We start from the raw sequence: 17,887 nt of genomic DNA on the forward strand, positions 1-17,887 counted from the left end.
CCTTACTGTTTCAAAGAGATGTGGCCTTAACTTCTGCTAAGGAGACATTTTATCTTCGGGTTGCAGGGTCCTCTTCAGAGATACAGGCGCACCTTCACACTAACTTCCTACAACAATTTTGGAGAGCTGGTGCATCTTATTTTTAACATGTCTAGTACAAAGGGAATAGCACATTTTCTCAAAAGTATAGGCTCTGCTTTGGTTAGCACCTTCCAGACAGTTTTTGGAGTCATTCCATCTTTAATACACTCCATGCTCAGAAGCATCTTTGGAAGTCTTCCGCTGGTCCTGTTCCTGATTTTTGAGGCCCGTGATTTTACCTGTTCTGCTCAGCAGTAGATGTTCAACTTCAAGATCAAATGGAGCTAGCACTACCACATGTGCTATTGTGGCGTGAACACATGGTGCATTGCTTTGGCGCACCCTTGCTTTGAGAACTGAATGAGCATTAGCTCTTATCATTTTGGCCTTTATGGCTTCACTGCATACAGCCTGTGTTACGCTGTCTGTTGTGCACTTTTGAGTGTGCCTTGGATTTATGCCTAGGATTGCAACTGGTTGAGCCTTCAGACATAAATGTACTGAGGGACCCCTTAAAGGCCCATGGGTATAGATGTCCACTTTGTATTCCGTTGCTCCTAGCTGGATTCTACACGCCTTTCTGGGATACATCGGCTTCTGGTGAATTGGATCTTGGCTCAGGGTCGGCAGGACTACCTACGGCTGTAGTCATTCCATCAGCAGCTGATCTGAGAGTTGGAGGGGAACACATTGCTCTATAAACTTGCTATGAGGTGTGTCTCTGGCATCATCCTCTGCAGATCCTGGGAACCGAATTTTTTTGTCTAGCATTCGGGTGCATAAACATTCCACTTGGTGGGAACTTTTAATTCGGCCTGCTTTTTTACATTGTAAATTGTTTTTAAATAGTTTTTTACTTTTTGCTTTTACTTTAGATGGCTTTCTTTGTACTTTTGCCTTCTAAATTGTATGATTGCCTTTTTAATAGTTTTTAACTTGATTTTAGATCATGGACTTTAGGGTTACATTTTACATTTGCATATGTATTTTGTATTTTGTAGCTATAACTTTCTAGTATATTTTAGATTGCTCTGCAGTTGACTTATGTTTGCGGAATGGGTGCTGTGTGCTCTGGTTGAGCCTAGAAAGAAACATTACCATTTTACATACACACAGGTTTTTTTCCTAATTTGACTTCACTTTCATACAATGACTTTCGACAAACATTTGCGCCAATGACAATGGGAAGTAGTTTCCATGAAACTGTACTTACTTACAAAATCAACTTCGCAAGAACACCATCATGAAACCTTGAACATCAAGAACAAGATCTATACATACAAGGTGCAAAAATGATTGTTTGTTTTCGCCCATGAGCTGACACAGTTATTTGTAGCACATAAACAATGACGGCCTCACTAGAATCTCAGTCTACGGCAAGAATGCTTTCCAATATAAATAAAGCATTTCCGGCTTGGGAGAGAGGAGCACTTGCAGTCATTTGTGAGGTCGCTACAGGCTGAAACCTCAGCCCATCTGTTTACTGAACTTTCGACAAGGGATGTCCAACTTGTGACAACAACAAATACCTACATCTGTTACCATGATCCCTGGGAGAGCTCAGGGTTGTCATGTTCTGTGATTGCAAAAACCGTTTGCTACCCATCCAGGTTTAGGGGTCCATATGGTGGCACTGTGAGCTAGCCTGTCTTTAGGATGACGTATGCTCTGGGGTACACGGAATCAGTCTGGCACCATTGGTACATTTATGTTGCCCAACAAACATAGAGTTCCTACTGGGAAGTGGGGAACTACACGACACAGGTGACACTGGACACTCGCAGTAAGGCACATCTGTCATAGGCAGGAAAATAACAACTTTAAAAAAGTGTAATTTCTAAAATAGTAATATAGAATATGACTTCACCATTAAGTTGGCTTTTAAAGTTCTATCAAAATAAGTCTTTGATTAGTGTTTCCCTATGGGAAAGCTGGTCTTGCTACAATGAATAAATTAATTTGGAGGTTTTTAACTGCTAGGACATGTAAAACCTTATACATGTCCTACATCTTACATACCAAGCAACATCCTGTATGAACATATACGGGGGTTGAATTATGAGTATTAATAAGGAATGTTTAGCCCTGGCAAAAGGTTTATTTTGCTAGGTCAAAATGTAAGTTGAAAACTGCCCATCCAGGCTCCAGTGGCTGACCAGGAGACATATTCTACATAGCTACTTTACAGGGTGGCACAATGAGTGCTGCAGCCCACTAATAGTATTTAATTTACAGGCCCTGGGAACATGTCGCACCATATACTAGGGAGGTACAAGTAAATAACATTTGCTAATTACGGAAATAAAAGTGTAATCATATTTTAAGGGGAGAGCACACGCACTTTAAGACTGGGTAATAGGAGTAATGAGCGCAGAGCCCTTTTGCCAACAAAAACAGGCTCAGCTACAGAAGGCAAACATTTCGGGGAATACTGTGCAAAAGATGCTAATTTCAAACAGTATGTTTTATGCTTTTATTGAACTATTCATAAAATAAGACTCAATGAGCAAAATGATGATCTGATGAACAAACTCACCAATTTCACTCTGATGTAATGCAGTTCTGATGAACAAGAAAATTGTACAATATATAAATCCAATAAAACATGTGAAAAAAGACTTTAGAAATAGAATTTTTGCGTTTTATGAATATTGTCCAAAACATATTCAAGTGTTGCATTCAGTACTAATCGTACTTGTGGCACATTTTACCAGATGTTTACGGTACCTGGACTGAAGGTATTTTATTCTAGAGAGCATATCCAGATGTCCAGCTGAATACTGCTCAATAACATCCTTCACATCGTAAGGTCTCAACGTTTCCTTGAATTTTTTCTTATGTAGAAGAAATTGCATTATTCTGCAGAAAGAACAATATATTACTCTTCTTGGGTCAGAAACGTTTTGTTAATATTACATATAAATCTGTATCAGTGCAAGACTGATTGATACACAACGCCTAAAACAATACATGTTACATTTCGAAAAAGATGTGTGTAAACTATTGTTTTTCTTGTCCTGGTGAGCAAATGCTGGAAACAAGGTACTTTTACTAGTACAGTCAGAAACAATGATCTGGCTATAAATCCATTAAAAATGATTACTTGTTTTAATTGCTCCATGATCGATTATTATTATTGGTCACTTGGTTTCTGTTTTACAGGGCACATGGCTTATTAGAACAGTGGAATCTTGGGAGCTCTATTGAAAACAATGGAGTTCTCCATATATATATATATATATATATATATATATATATATATATATATATATATATATATATATATATATATATATATATATATATATATATATATATATATTATAGAAACCTCCGTCTCGCTCGCGCTGCAGCCTTTCTTGCAGCTTCGAACAGGAACAGGCACGAACCAAGGTATAGGATGCCAAGTGTTACTTTATTTCTTGTGCTCTCGCCATAACGTTTCGGCTCTCTCGAGCCTTGATCACATGACAGCGTGCCATAAGGGTGAAGATACTTTTAAAGTGCAAGTGCTAACATTTCATTGGGTTACAGTTTAGTAAACACAAAAAACAGACTTGATTATAATATCTCACTAAAATAGAAGATATATATACACAATAAAACCAAGTCACAATGCAGGTAAAATACCTACACTTTGAGAATATGATACACTATCTGAAACATAATACCTGACTACAAATTATAATACTCATCATCATGGATGTCGTAGGTGTCAGGTATATTGTCATCAATATAAAATAATGGGTTAAATCCCCTGAGGTGAAGTGTAATTGCATACAAAACTGATGTTCTCAACGATAACTCATACCTAAAGTGCTACATGCTAGAAAAAAGAGCAAAAGTACAATTTGTGCAATTAAAAAACATCAAATACAAAAAATATTCATTTAGACAGGCTGAGCCCAGTCCTGTCTATTCCAATAGAAATGAACTGCCAGATGTAATCACTGAGTGTACAATGAGAGAAAAAATAGCTATAAAATACAGAGGAATAAATTGTTGCTAATCAGACTATATTCAGGAGGTAGACAATGCCACAATGTACAGTACTCAAAGAAATGTATTAAGCCACTTATCACAACTCAAAGGGTTGTGAAATAGGGGTATGTAGTGCAAACAGCGCAATAAATAGTCAATAAATAGTCATGGGATGGTCCATTAAAAAATAGTTCTTAAAAAATGAGTCATGTTAAAACAATAAATAGTAATAAATCTCATAAAATACTATTTAAAAACCTTAATTGACTCCTGCACCCCACAATTACTCATAAACCCTATTCCCATCCTACAGAGCCTAGTGTAAACATGTGTATAAATCTTCCGTAAGATGTAAATGTAATGTAAATGTAAATGTAAATGTTGTGTACTTGTAAAGCGCACAGCTGCCCACACCGCGGGCGTCCCGGCGCTGTATGCCACTGGGGAACCCGTCCTGGCTTTCCCAGTGAGATGGTCCCTTCTGGGCACCCCCAAGGTGAGACCAGGCATCCCCGGCGTTGAAGGGGCCGTTGTGAAGAATAAGCAAGCTATTGCCCAGAGTTGCAGAGTGGAGCTCAAGGTTAGTGTAGGCGCCGAGGCTAGAATTATCAAGCCTGTGGACATTTTGACCCAAGACCCTGCCGCGTTGGGAATCGAACTCTGGTCCCGGGCTGATCTCAGCTTCTGGGTCTGCCGTCTCTAACCATTGAGCCACACTTCTTCACGCAACCCCCTGGCTGCTTGGTATCTAACTGTAGGATGTATTTAGTTTCATGTTTGCGTAATTTTGACTCCCTATTTCCCCCCATCTGCTGGCTAGTACTGCATCATTAACAAAATATTGGAGTCCCTTGTTGTTGCTCTAATGGTGATCTTTAAAATGTCTAGCAACCGGATAGGTATTGTCTTGGGAGGTTATGGCCCTCAGATGTTGCAATATACGTTTGTGGACCGGGAACTTGGTACTTCCCACATAACGAAATGCACAGGGACATTCAAGAATGTAGACCCCGTATTCGGTCTTACATGTGAGAATTTTGCTAATCTGATGTTCATGATTGCTAAAACCATCCTTGTATGTCATCTTGTTAGTGCCATGTGTACAGGCTTTACAGGTTTTACATTTAAAAAAAACTTAATTGCTCTGCAGCCAAGAGGTTTTTTCCAGTACTTCCGGGCCAGTGTCAACCAATCTATCCTTCATGTTTGGGGTTCTACTGTTGATATAGATGCCTTCTTTGGTAGTAGATTGCCTATTACAGGGTCTTTGAGTATAATGGGCCAGTTCTTATTGATCAATCTGCGTATATCCTTATGTTGGTTGCAATAACCAATGATGAAAAGGAAGGAGTCTACTGCATTGGTTTTCCCTACATTTTCTAAATATTTCTATTTTGATGCCTCATCCGAGACATCATATTTAGATAATAATGTGGGGCGGCTAATCATCATAGATTTTTGTCTTGCTTTATCAATGATCTTACGTTGATACCCTCTTTCCAGGAACCTCTCTGTACTGGCTGCCTGTGCAAGTTGTAGATCCTTATCATTACTGCACAGTCTCCTAAGGCAAACCATTTTGCCATACGGAATGTTCATTATTAAATGAGCTGGGTGTGTGCTGCCTGCATGTAGGGTTGTATTTCCAGTGGTACTCTTTCGATACAATCTGGTTTCTAACTTGTTCCCGCTGGCATACACCTCTGTGTCAAGGAAGGGTACTTTTTCTTGGCTTATAGTAACTGTGAAATTAAGATTGTATTGATTCACGTTGAGTCTATATATATATATATATATATATATATATATATATATATATATATATATTCCAAACTGTTGCCTGTGTATAGAGGAGCCTCACGCCAGGATATAATATTGCCACCATCAGCTTTATTGGAGGGGTTGAAGCGGGGCACACACCAGCAATGTCTCACAAAATAAATTAAAGTTCCGCCTGACGCGTTTCGTGGTCATTCCACTTTATCAAAGGCTCACGAACTGAAGAGGCAGCAGCACCGCACTTGAAAGCACCACTAACAATTCTCCGACCCCGCCTTCATGGGCGTAGCCCTTCCAGCGGCACTCTGGTCTTCGTAGTGCTTCATATTTCTCCAGTGAGCAGCTGCGCTAATGCCCCCCTAATCAAATTGTCAAAATTGCTACCACAGTGGGCCGTGGGACATGGCTCGAGTCCCCGCTTACCCAGTCTTCCTCCAACAGCCCGGCTCCTGTCCCATAAGTAGCGGCGCTTTACACGTCGTTGCAGGAGTGCTGAAACAACACCGGAGCTCCTCCGCGGCTCAGGCAAGCCGCCATCAATTCCAAACTGTTGCCTGTGTATAGAGGAGCCTCACGCCAGGATATAATATTGCCACCATCAGCTTTATTGGAGGGGTTGAAGCGGGGCACACACCAGCAATGTCTCACAAAATAAATTAAAGTTCCGCCTGACGCGTTTCGTGGTCATTCCACATTATCAAAGGCTCACGAACTGAAGAGGCAGCAGCACCGCACTTGAAAGCACCACTAACAATTCTCCGACCCCGCCTTCATGGGCGGAGCCCTTCCAGCGGCACTCTGGTCTTCGTAGTGCTTCATATTTCTCCAGTGAGCAGCTGCGCTAATGCCCCCCTAATCAAATTGTCAAAATTGCTACCACAGTGGGCCGTGGGACATGGCTCGAGTCCCCGCTTACCCAGTCTTCCTCCAACAGCCCGGCTCCTGTCCCATAAGTAGCGGCGCTTTACACGTTGTTGCAGGAGTGCTGAAACAACACCGGAGCTCCTCCGCGGCTCAGGCAAGCCGCCATCAATTCCAAACTGTTGCCTGTGTATAGAGGAGCCTCACGCCAGGATATAATATTGCCACCATCAGCTTTATTGGAGGGGTTGAAGCGGGGCACACACCAGCAATGTCTCACGAAATAAATTAAAGTTCCGCCTGGCGCGTTTCGTGGTCATTCCACTATATCAAAGGCTCACGAACTGAAGAGGCAGCAGCACCGCACTTGAAAGCACCACTAACAATTCTCCGACCCCGCCTTCATGGGCGTAGCCCTTCCAGCGGCACTCTGGTCTTCGTAGTGCTTCATATTTCTCCAGTGAGCAGCTGCGCTAATGCCCCCCTAATCAAATTGTCAATATTGCTACCACAGTGGGCCGTGGGACATGGCTCGAGTCCCCGCTTACCCAGTCTTCCTCCAACAGCCCGGCTCCTGTCCCATAAGTAGCGGCGCTTTACACGTCGTTGCAGGAGTGCTGAAACAACACCGGAGCTCCTCCGCGGCTCAGGCAAGCCGCCATCAATTCCAAACTGTTGCCTGTGTATAGAGGAGCCTCACGCCAGGATATAATATTGCCACCATCAGCTTTATTGGAGGGGTTGAAGCGGGGCACACACCAGCAATGTCTCACAAAATAAATTAAAGTTCCGCCTGACGCGTTATGACCACGAAACGCGTCAGGCGGAACTTTAATTTATTTTGTGAGACATTGCTGGTGTGTGCCCCGCTTCAACCCCTCCAATAAAGCTGATGGTGGCAATATTATATCCTGGCGTGAGGCTCCTCTATACACAGGCAACAGTTTGGAATTGATGGCGGCTTGCCTGAGCCGCGGAGGAGCTCCGGTGTTGTTTCAGCACTCCTGCAACGACGTGTAAAGCGCCGCTACTTATGGGACAGGAGCCGGGCTGTTGGAGGAAGACTGGGTAAGCGGGGACTCGAGCCATGTCCCACGGCCCACTGTGGTAGCAATTTTGACAATTTGATTAGGGGGGCATTAGCGCAGCTGCTCACTGGAGAAATATGAAGCACTACGAAGACCAGAGTGCCGCTGGAAGGGCTACGCCCATGAAGGCGGGGTCGGAGAATTGTTAGTGGTGCTTTCAAGTGCGGTGCTGCTGCCTCTTCAGTTCGTGAGCCTTTGATAAAGTGGAATGACCACGAAACGCGTCAGGCGGAACTTTAATTTATTTTGTGAGACATTGCTGGTGTGTGCCCCGCTTCAACCCCTCCAATAAAGCTGATGGTGGCAATATTATATCCTGGCGTGAGGCTCCTCTATACACAGGCAACAGTTTGGAATTGATGGCGGCTTGCCTGAGCTGCGGAGGAGCTCCGGTGTTGTTTCAGCACTCCTGCAACGACGTGTAAAGCGCCGCTACTTATGGGACAGGAGCCGGGCTGTTGGAGGAAGACTGGGTAAGCGGGGACTCGAGCCATGTCCCACGGCCCACTGTGGTAGCAATTTTGACAATTTGATTAGGGGGGCATTAGCGCAGCTGCTCACTGGAGAAATATGAAGCACTACGAAGACCAGAGTGCCGCTGGAAGGGCTACGCCCATGAAGGCGGGGTCGGAGAATTGTTAGTGGTGCTTTCAAGTGCGGTGCTGCTGCCTCTTCAGTTCGTGAGCCTTTGATAAAGTGGAATGACCACGAAACGCGTCAGGCGGAACTTTAATTTATTTTGTGAGACATTGCTGGTGTGTGCCCCGCTTCAACCCCTCCAATAAAGCTGATGGTGGCAATATTATATCCTGGCGTGAGGCTCCTCTATACACAGGCAACAGTTTGGAATATATATATATATATATATATATATATATACATATATAAATAATTTTATTCGATCAATAACATGATCATACACATACATAAAATCACATAACAAAGAATATTTCCTGAAGATGTTAAAAATACAAAAGCTTGAAATAGTATCAATTTAGTAATCCTAAACACCATTCAGGAAAAGATTGCTAGATTAAAACTAACATGCTATAATTAAAAAGATTTCTATGGACCTACATCAAGATATCATTTTACTACTTTAGACCTCTGCCACCAGGCATACAACAGATATCTTGATATTGTGAAAGTAAGCCACCTTGTCGTGTATGACCTAAATATGCGTAGAGCATCAGAGTGGCGGGAAAAGGAGAGCAGTTGACAGGCCGGAATAATCCATGTTTTTCTTTGGTTTGCATAGGCGGGACAGAAGAAAATAAAATCTATAGTCTCTGGGGTAGAGTTGCTAGATGGGCACAGAGGGTTACAGTAACATTTTCCCAACTGTTAATTGCATTCAGTGGGAAGACCCCAATCCTAAATTGTATGTAAAGTGCTCAGGCCTGAGGGGGGTTAACGTCATCCATATATAAATACAACTTAAAACAGTTCTTGACATTTAAAAAAAATGGAGGTTAAAGTGCCAGGTGCCCTACATCAGTGCAAAAAGAATCAACAACAACCCAATACCTTTTTTTTACTGGGGTACCATTTTCTTTCGTAATAGACTGTTGGTCCTCCCACGTAATTTCCAGGACCAGTCTGAAAAGCCACTCCTTAACCTTATTGAACCAGACCAATCGCTCTTTATGTCTATGAAGAATTAGTCATTCATCCACTGCGTCCTTTACGGGAATCTGGGTACTACTAGTCCAGAGTCTTACCCAAAACATAACCACTTTGAGGACAGCGAAATAGGTATTAGGCTTTAGAGCAAGGTCAAGGCGTAGAGGTAATAGTGGCGTATTCATTGGGAGGTTAAGGATCACCCATAAAAATGTATTTTCTGCAACCTCTAGCTATTTCAAATGCTCCAGTCACCACAGTTCTTCCCCGTATGGGGCTGCACCTATGCCTTTAGCTTGATGTATTTCTAGGATGAGGGAAAATGGGCGGAAGGCTGAGCGTTTTAACCCCTTTACTATTGCACAGTCCACATGTTGAAGTGTCAGCACACTCTTCTGGATTTGGGGAGTCCATGCTAAATTATCACTGATTCTGACTCTCAAATAATCGAAGGCCTTGATCTGCTCTAAGAATTGAGGACCCAGCCTCACTTTTCCCTTGGTAGATTTATAGGGATTGAAAACTCTGAATTTTGTTTTGAGCAGTTTATTTCAAGGCCCCGATCTTTGCATGCTTTCGCGAACTTTGATAGCACAATCTGGATGCCCATTGAAGTTTTGGAAATGAGCAGCGAATCGTCTGCAATTAGCTAGCAGGGTATATGGTTACCAGCTAATTTTGGCGGGTCACCTTCACAGTCATAGCGTTCGCTTATAAGCCCATTCATATACAAGGTGAACAGGATTGGGGCAAGCACACAACCCTGGTGCACCACCTTTGAAACAGTATGCTATTAGTGAGACTACCATCAAAGTTCCACCTGACTTTCTCAGTTATCTTGATGTGAGCGAACCAATAGTTCAAGCAAGTCAGAGGGAAGTCCTAAGTCCCTGAGGGCAGCCCAGAGTTTAGTATGGTCTATGGAACCAAATGCCATTTCAAGGTCGACAAATAGGACATACAAGTGGCCCCTCCTGATCTTCACTTCTTTCCAAATGAGCAAGACGAATCGGAACATCTGATCTGGGGTGCTCGTGGAAACCCTAAAACCTTCCTACAGATGAGAGAGTATGTTGTTTTCCTCTATCCAACTTTGAAGATGGGACAGGATTATTTTGCTGAAGACTTTCTGTGAAACATCTATGAGGCTGATTGGACTGCAGTTAGAGGGGTCCCCTTTATCTCCTTTTTTGAATATGGGGATTATTTCAGCACCTTCACAGGCTGCAGGGATATCCCCCCTCGTAAAATGGCATTAAAAAATATTCACAGCAATGGAACCCATATATTGGGCTCTGCTTTTAACAGGTCTCCCAATAGTCCATATAGCCCTGGGGCTTTCCCAGCCTGAAGTAAAGTAATTGCTGTTACAATTTCCTCTAAGAAAAAACGGACTACATCTTCCTGTACAGGTCCCTAACTGCTACTGCTGCCTCACCCTCGAGCTCACAGGTTGCACCAGTATATAGTTTCTGAAAGTACTCTTCCCAGACATATGATTGTATATGGAATCCATTTTCACTAACCTGCTTGGTTTACCCTTTTGAAAGTAGGTGCCAGAAAAGCTGGCAATCCTTCAGTCTTTATGCCTCAAATAGTTTATGCCAATTCTCAACCTCCCATGGTATTTTGTATCCCTTGCTTTACTGCCACAGATAGATCATTCCTAGCTTGCCTACATTCCTCAGTAAACCATGGGGCAATATTCCGTTTTGGAATGTTAGAGTTACATCTTCTAAAGTAGGCTTTTATACTATTTGTTAATTGATGAAAGCTAGACACAATACAACCATCACTTTGACTGGATTACTCAGTACCGTGAGGGACTGGGCCACTCTTTATACATCTTGGGGAGCAGTTTACCATCAACCATAATCTGGGGCCATTTAACTCTCCTATTGTTATTGGTAGTAACAACAGGGGCCATCACCAGATGAGTTTGACAATGCAAAATAGGGAGGCCAAATAGCCTCAGAAAGAGTATTATATTTGCTGTCCTCGCGGTTTAGAACAGTCATGTTATTGACATGGGGCCAGAGGTCAAGTCCACCATGATGTAGTCGATCCTGCTTCCAACATTCCCCCTCTTAAACGCAAACTTTGCTTTCTCATCTGAGGGTGCCCGCCCATTACAAGTGTGCACTTCATAGGCAACAGTAAAAGACAATACTAGCTGCCCAACCTTTGTACATCTTTTAATGGCAGGTACCTGGAGCTTTTTTACACCCCTGACTTGCTCCTCCTCCTGTATTATTTTCTGTACAAAGTCTACAGGCTCATAAGTCATATTGAAATCACCAGCTACCATGAGGTAATACTCTTCCCTCGAAATATCGAGGAAGTTTGAAAGCGTTGTTGTAGTGTCTGAGGGCTTGTGGTGGCGACTACACCTATTATATATGTTTATTAATCTGAATATTGAATGTTCCCTTTAAGCAATATCCTATCTAGGCCTTTCAGGAATGTTCGCATTGTTCAGCATTCTGTCCATCAACTGTTTATTTTGCATAAGTCGCCCTAAGTGGGATGGTTATGCCCAGACATGGCTCCCATGCTCACTACACCACTGGACTCAAGCTAGCCTGGCTGATGAAGGGTGATGCCCTGAAACCGGTCCCAGGATGCTTGCTTCCGGTCCAGGAAGGACCTGGCTTGGCAGTTCAGGCTTGACTGATTTGCATATGGCTGGGTCCATACTGGGGTGGTGTGGTGGGCAAAAGAATGATGGATTTAACCCAGATTCTTGTGACTGGGGGGGGAATGTTTGCATTGTCCAGCATTCCATCAATCAACTGTTTCTTTTGCACAAGAAACTAGCAGCAGCTCCTTAACCTGTGCACTATCTGGGTAATACACTAGATTGTGTCGCAGGAGTCAAACCAAGAGCTATGAAGTGGTAGGTCCTATGACAACTATGAGAGATAAAAAAGGAAGAAGGCCTGAGTATGGTGGAGATGCCTGACCAATTTGAGGAAAATGAAATTTTACATGGCCAATGTGTCCCCTGCGTGTACCCCACGTTTAGTGTACTTGCATGTCACCCATGCATTTTCCCTCTCATGTCTGCAATAATAATGCCTCTGCATTTCCGTCCCACTTTAGGATGTCAGTTACCAAGTCTCCCATGAAAGAAACGTTAATTTTGCACTGAGGCCCATGTTGCCCATGTTTTTGCATTGTACACGTTTAATAAAATCGAGATGAACCCATTTTGTGGCTCAGCCTGAGCCAGGACCCGAATTAAGGTTTTCATGCCTCCAGACACTCTGAGGGCTGCAGCTAGGTATCCCTGACCTCTCGCATACTTCTGGCTAAGCCGAGAGGGGCCCAGCCCGGGGTGCCAAGACAGTATTTTGCACACAGTTATCTGCTTGCTCTACAGAATCACATTCCTGCCTAGTGAAGAAGGTAAACAGAACCCGTCTGCAGAGATAGGGCCTAGCCTTTCTGTCTCCGTTCAAGTGATTTGCAGAGCTCGCATCCATAGAAAGCCCAAAGCCCCCACGCAATGAACGAAGAAATATATGCCCACACTGGCTCTTGGTGATGAGCGACCTTTTGCTTGAGCGACCTTTACTTCAGATAATACATCCCCGGACTTAAGATATCAGATAATACAAGACGTGCAGGTCGCCCTGACACTGAAGGCCTCCCTACCAGACCGAAAGTCAGCTCCCCCCAGTTTCCCCCCAGTTACGCGTTAGTTGCACGTCATGACCAAGTTTCGCACACAAGTAGGGCAAAGGTTCCAGCTGGCCATGCGACCCCCTCCATGTATCCACCCACCTATGACATTATACATATTTACAACATTTAAACTACACACATATATACAAATATTAAACAATCTTCTTTTACAAAAAGCTACGTATTCACAAATATTTACTCGTTGTGAGATATTTCGTTGCCTTTATGAAATATTTCTCACTTTTTGATTACCAAAAAACAAAAGAAAGCAACCCATTCATTGCAAGGGAGATGCTTTCTTTTGTTTTTTGGTAATCAAAAAGTTTAAATGTTGTAAATATGTATAATTATGGTTCAGAAGTATCTTTCCCTTCCATGAAAACTTAAATTTGATTAAAAAAAAATTGCAACAGGTTTAAATAAAATACCTGCACAAACTGAAGAGTTTCTTTGTTTGTGCTTTGTTGATTGAATTTCTTATAATAATCATTATCGTGGGGGCTAGCAAACTTTTTCATGTCCACATTTAATTGGTCCAGCTTCCCCTGCATCCCAGGACCATACTCCTTTTCTTTACAAAGCAATGATATAGTGGCACAAACTTTCTTGAGCCTTCCGCCGAACGAACAGCGCTTGGCCGGTGTTTACATGGTCCAACATTTAATAACGTTGTATGAAAGTCAATATTCTGATCCCGGTCACTTGTATAAATTACTGGACGACATACTTCTAGAAAGATGGACAGGCCTGGGTACTGATTTAATTAATGTCATCTTGGATCAACGACATAAGTACTTGAATTCTCTGACCACATGCATGCTTCCCGCCCCACACCACGACAGAAAGCACCTATACATAGACAGACAGAACCCCCTACGAGAGGTACATCCCGTCAAAAATGCAACCGGTGAGCTTCAACGGGTGTATGTTTACACCCCCTTGACAAAATTAGAAATATTGGAAATGAAAAAGATGTTGCCCTGCCATGATAAAGACCCAGGGGGGGTTCACCGAGAATTAAAAGACATTCTCCGCATCGGAGTTTATACGTACGCTGACATTCTGAAACTATTGAAAGTACTGTTGCCTGCTGGTATTTATGAAAAGCTTAAGTAAAAAGACTGGGAGGTGGGAGAGAAAAAGTTAAGTTGGACAGAATTGGAAACAGAGGATAAAGCCAGGCTTCCGGGGGTTGGTCTTGGGGACAAAGCTAAAGAACTACCTGAACTCCTAATACAGGTTTTGCCGAGACTATTGACTACTAAAAAGGGGAGGCTCTTGCAGCAGAATCTTACCTGGAGGAACACCTCGCCACCTCGCCACACGCAGCCTCACGCCCCTGGGTCCAGGAACGCTGTAGGTCTCGCCGCCATCACCAACTCGGCGGCTGGAGACTACAGCTCCCAGCGGGCTTTGCGTGTACTTCCGGTCCCCGCAGACAGCGCGCCCGGAGGCGCTACAAAGGCGGGCCAGCCCCTCGGTGGAGCGGGAGGCTCTTGCAGCAGAATCTTACCTGGAGGAACACCTCGCCACCTCGCCACACGCAGCCTCACGCCCCTGGGTCCAGGAACGCTGTAGGTCTCGCCGCCATCACCAACTCGGCGGCTGGAGACTACAGCTCCCAGCGGGCTTTGCGTGTACTTCCGGTCCCCGCAGACAGCGCGCCCGGAGGCGCTACAAAGGCGGGCCAGCCCCTCGGTGGAGCGGGAGGCTCTTGCAGCAGAATCTTACCTGGAGGAACACCTCGCCACCTCGCCACACGCAGCCTCACGCCCCTGGGTCCAGGAACGCTGTAGGTCTCGCCGCCATCACCAACTCGGCGGCTGGAGACTACAGCTCCCAGCGGGCTTTGCGTGTACTTCCGGTCCCCGCAGACAGCGCGCCCGGAGGCGCTACAAAGGCGGGCCAGCCCCTCGGTGGAGTGGGAGGCTCTTGCAGCAGAATCTTACCTGGAGGAACACCTCGCCACCTCGCCACACGCAGCCTCACGCCCCTGGGTCCAGGAACGCTGTAGGTCTCGCCGCCATCACCAACTCGGCGGCTGGAGACTACAGCTCCCAGCGGGCTTTGCGTGTACTTCCGGTCCCCGCAGACAGCGCGCCCGGAGGCGCTACAAAGGCGGGCCAGCCCCTCGGTGGAGCGGGAGGCTCTTGCAGCAGAATCTTACCTGGAGGAACACCTCGCCACCTCGCCACACGCAGCCTCACGCCCCTGGGTCCAGGAACGCTGTAGGTCTCGCCGCCATCACCAACTCGGCGGCTGGAGACTACAGCTCCCAGCGGGCTTTGCGTGTACTTCCGGTCCCCGCAGACAGCGCGCCCGGAGGTGCTACAAAGGCGGGCCAGCCCCTCGGTGGAGCGGGAGGCTCTTGCAGCAGAATCTTACCTGGAGGAACACCTCGCCACCTCGCCACACGCAGCCTCACGCCCCTGGGTCCAGGAACGCTGTAGGTCTCGCCGCCATCACCAACTCGGCGGCTGGAGACTACAGCTCCCAGCGGGCTTTGCGTGTACTTCCGGTCCCCGCAGACAGCGCGCCCGGAGGCGCTACAAAGGCGGGCCAACCCCTCCGCGTCGCGGACGCGCGCGGACGACGCCGGGCGGAGCCCGGGCAGAGGGCGGGCCGTCTGTGGCCGTCCGGGGCAGGAGGCGGCAGGGCAGGGCCACCCCCCTTACAACCACCGTAAAGATCTCAGTTCGTGGTGCCTCATTGTGGGGCCGGAACCCAGCATGTCAACACGTTCTGGTAAGGCCTTGAGGGGTGGCGGTGAAAGTACGCCTGGGGGCACTATGTTTGGCTCTATGGACAAGTTCCTCACTAGGGTGGCGGCTGTCATCGACAATGAACTCGCTATATCAGAACGGCGCCTTTCTATTGACTTTCCCCCTTCCAAAAGCACATCTCCAGCAACAGTGTTGTCCTCACAAAACTCTACTTCCCTTGCACGCTTGTCTGGGGACCTACCTGGGGATTCTTACATTGCACTAATAGAGGGTGAGGTAGAGGGTGGTACAGACGGGGCAGAAAGCTTGCAGACTGGTAATCACCCCACCAGCCCTTGTGCTGTGCTTAAGGAGCCCTGCACCGTGTCTTCCATAGCATGTCCACCTGGCAACCAGTCCCAACACTGCCCTGACGCTCCTGCTCCCGACCCACAACCTCCCCCTAAGACTCGTTCTACTCAGGGCCACAACAAAAGGAAGGGGAAAAGGGCAATCAACATTCGAAAGGGCTGTTCTCCCTTGTTTACTAAGCACGCCAGGTGCCCGTCCCAGAGGGGTCTTTCTTCCCCGGGTGCCGTAGGTCCTGTAACCTCAGGGATTCGCATTACTGCTCCAGTTGCAGCTGACACAGTGATACCTTCCTTGCTGGTCCCATCAGCGTCTGACCTAGCCAATGTGGGTCCCTCTCTTGAGTCGATCGAGAAGCTGGTCAGGTCTCTTTTGGTACCACTTACCGACCAAGTTAAGAGGTTGGGGGATAGGCTCGACTGCTTTGAACAGGCAACCAGGGATAATTTCTTTTCCCTCAAAACCCTGTTCAAACTACAGCCAAAGCTCAGTGAGGATAAGACAGACAGGATAGATAAAAACACTAGGATAGAGGTTCTAGAGACACCCTCTTCTGGAGAGCAGCTGTCGCGGCCACCCAAGCGACCAGCCTCTGGGAATACTGTCTCGGTTGCCCCTCAGGATGGCCCTAGGCAGACAAGGCCGAATGTCTCCACCCATGCTGCCCAAGTGCATGCTATCCCCCCCCCCAGTAGTAACAACCCTGGCGCCTACTCAAGGCCTAAGGCAACATCAGAAGGGAGGAACGGGCCCAACTTCGCAAACTGGGGCCGCTTCCCTTGTTACAACGGGTGGCAAAGCATTGACCCTTAAGGCTATACCCATTCCTGTCCCACCTACAAATCCCCCTCCTTCAGGCTCTCCTCAGAATACCAGACGAAAGTGTCCCCCAGTTAACCTCCCCCCTGAGTGCCACCCGTATGTTGTTATTCTCACCAAAGTCCGCCCTATCGGGAATACCCAGCAGGAAAACCATCAGGCACTTAAGAATAAGGTCATCCACTGGCTGAGAGCATACAGGCCCTTGCCTTCGGGAGTGGATGGTATAATTCTTGGTGTACGTAGGGTGGGATGGATTGGACACGGGAAAAAATCTCTCGAAGGGGATTGTGTGGTGATAAACTTCCAAGATGTTAGGGTTGCCCATCTGATATGCTCCCAAGGACAATCCACGGTCGGAACGGGTATCGACGTAGTCGACTTATCATTCTTTTACCCCCGGCCCATTACGATCTCTTCCTCCATTCATCTTGGGCAACCCACCCATATCAACAGTTCTGGGGGCCAATTTCCTGTGGAGAATACCGTTCACGGCCACCCTCCCCCGGGAGTTTTCCCACAGCGGCCACTTCAGGCTCCAGCGATACCGAACTGGGGATCCTGGGGTTGCTGACTCTGGGATGTATCCGGGGAGGTCCCTGTGGCTCAGAGCCCTGCTGTTGAGCCAATACCTTACCTTAAAACAAATAGCCCCTCGTCCCCATCGCAAATTCAGGCTACAGCCGAGTTGGTAGAAGAGCAAGGGGACACCGGGGCACCTTTTAACCTGCTGGCTAGCCTCTCTGGTGTGGGTGTTTTGGACATACCGCTCCCTGTCGAGGATTGTCGCATTACGGTTGTGACGGACCCCCCGGTTAGGGTTTTCAGCTGGAATGTGGCGGGCCTCGAGAGGAAGCTAGCACTGCCGGACTGGAACGAGCTTGTGGAGCAATACTC

The 17,887-nt window shown here is 46.2% G+C and overlaps 1 protein-coding gene across 1 annotated transcript in view; it reads right to left on the reverse strand.

Annotated features, from left to right (window-relative positions):
- The window catches only part of KCNQ3 (potassium voltage-gated channel subfamily Q member 3), a 751,198-nt gene that overhangs the window by 47,218 nt on the left and 686,093 nt on the right, over positions 1 to 17,887 (reverse strand). Inside the window, exon 12 of the mRNA XM_086966229.1 lies at positions 2,809 to 2,940. Coding sequence (XP_086822355.1) covers positions 2,809 to 2,940 — 132 coding nt within the window. The remainder of the gene's footprint in view (positions 1 to 2,808; positions 2,941 to 17,887) is intronic.

The sequence above is a fragment of the Lissotriton vulgaris genome, chromosome 4_1, assembly GCF_964263255.1.
Source record: "Lissotriton vulgaris chromosome 4_1, aLisVul1.2, whole genome shotgun sequence".
Lineage (NCBI taxonomy): Eukaryota > Metazoa > Chordata > Amphibia > Caudata > Salamandridae > Lissotriton > Lissotriton vulgaris.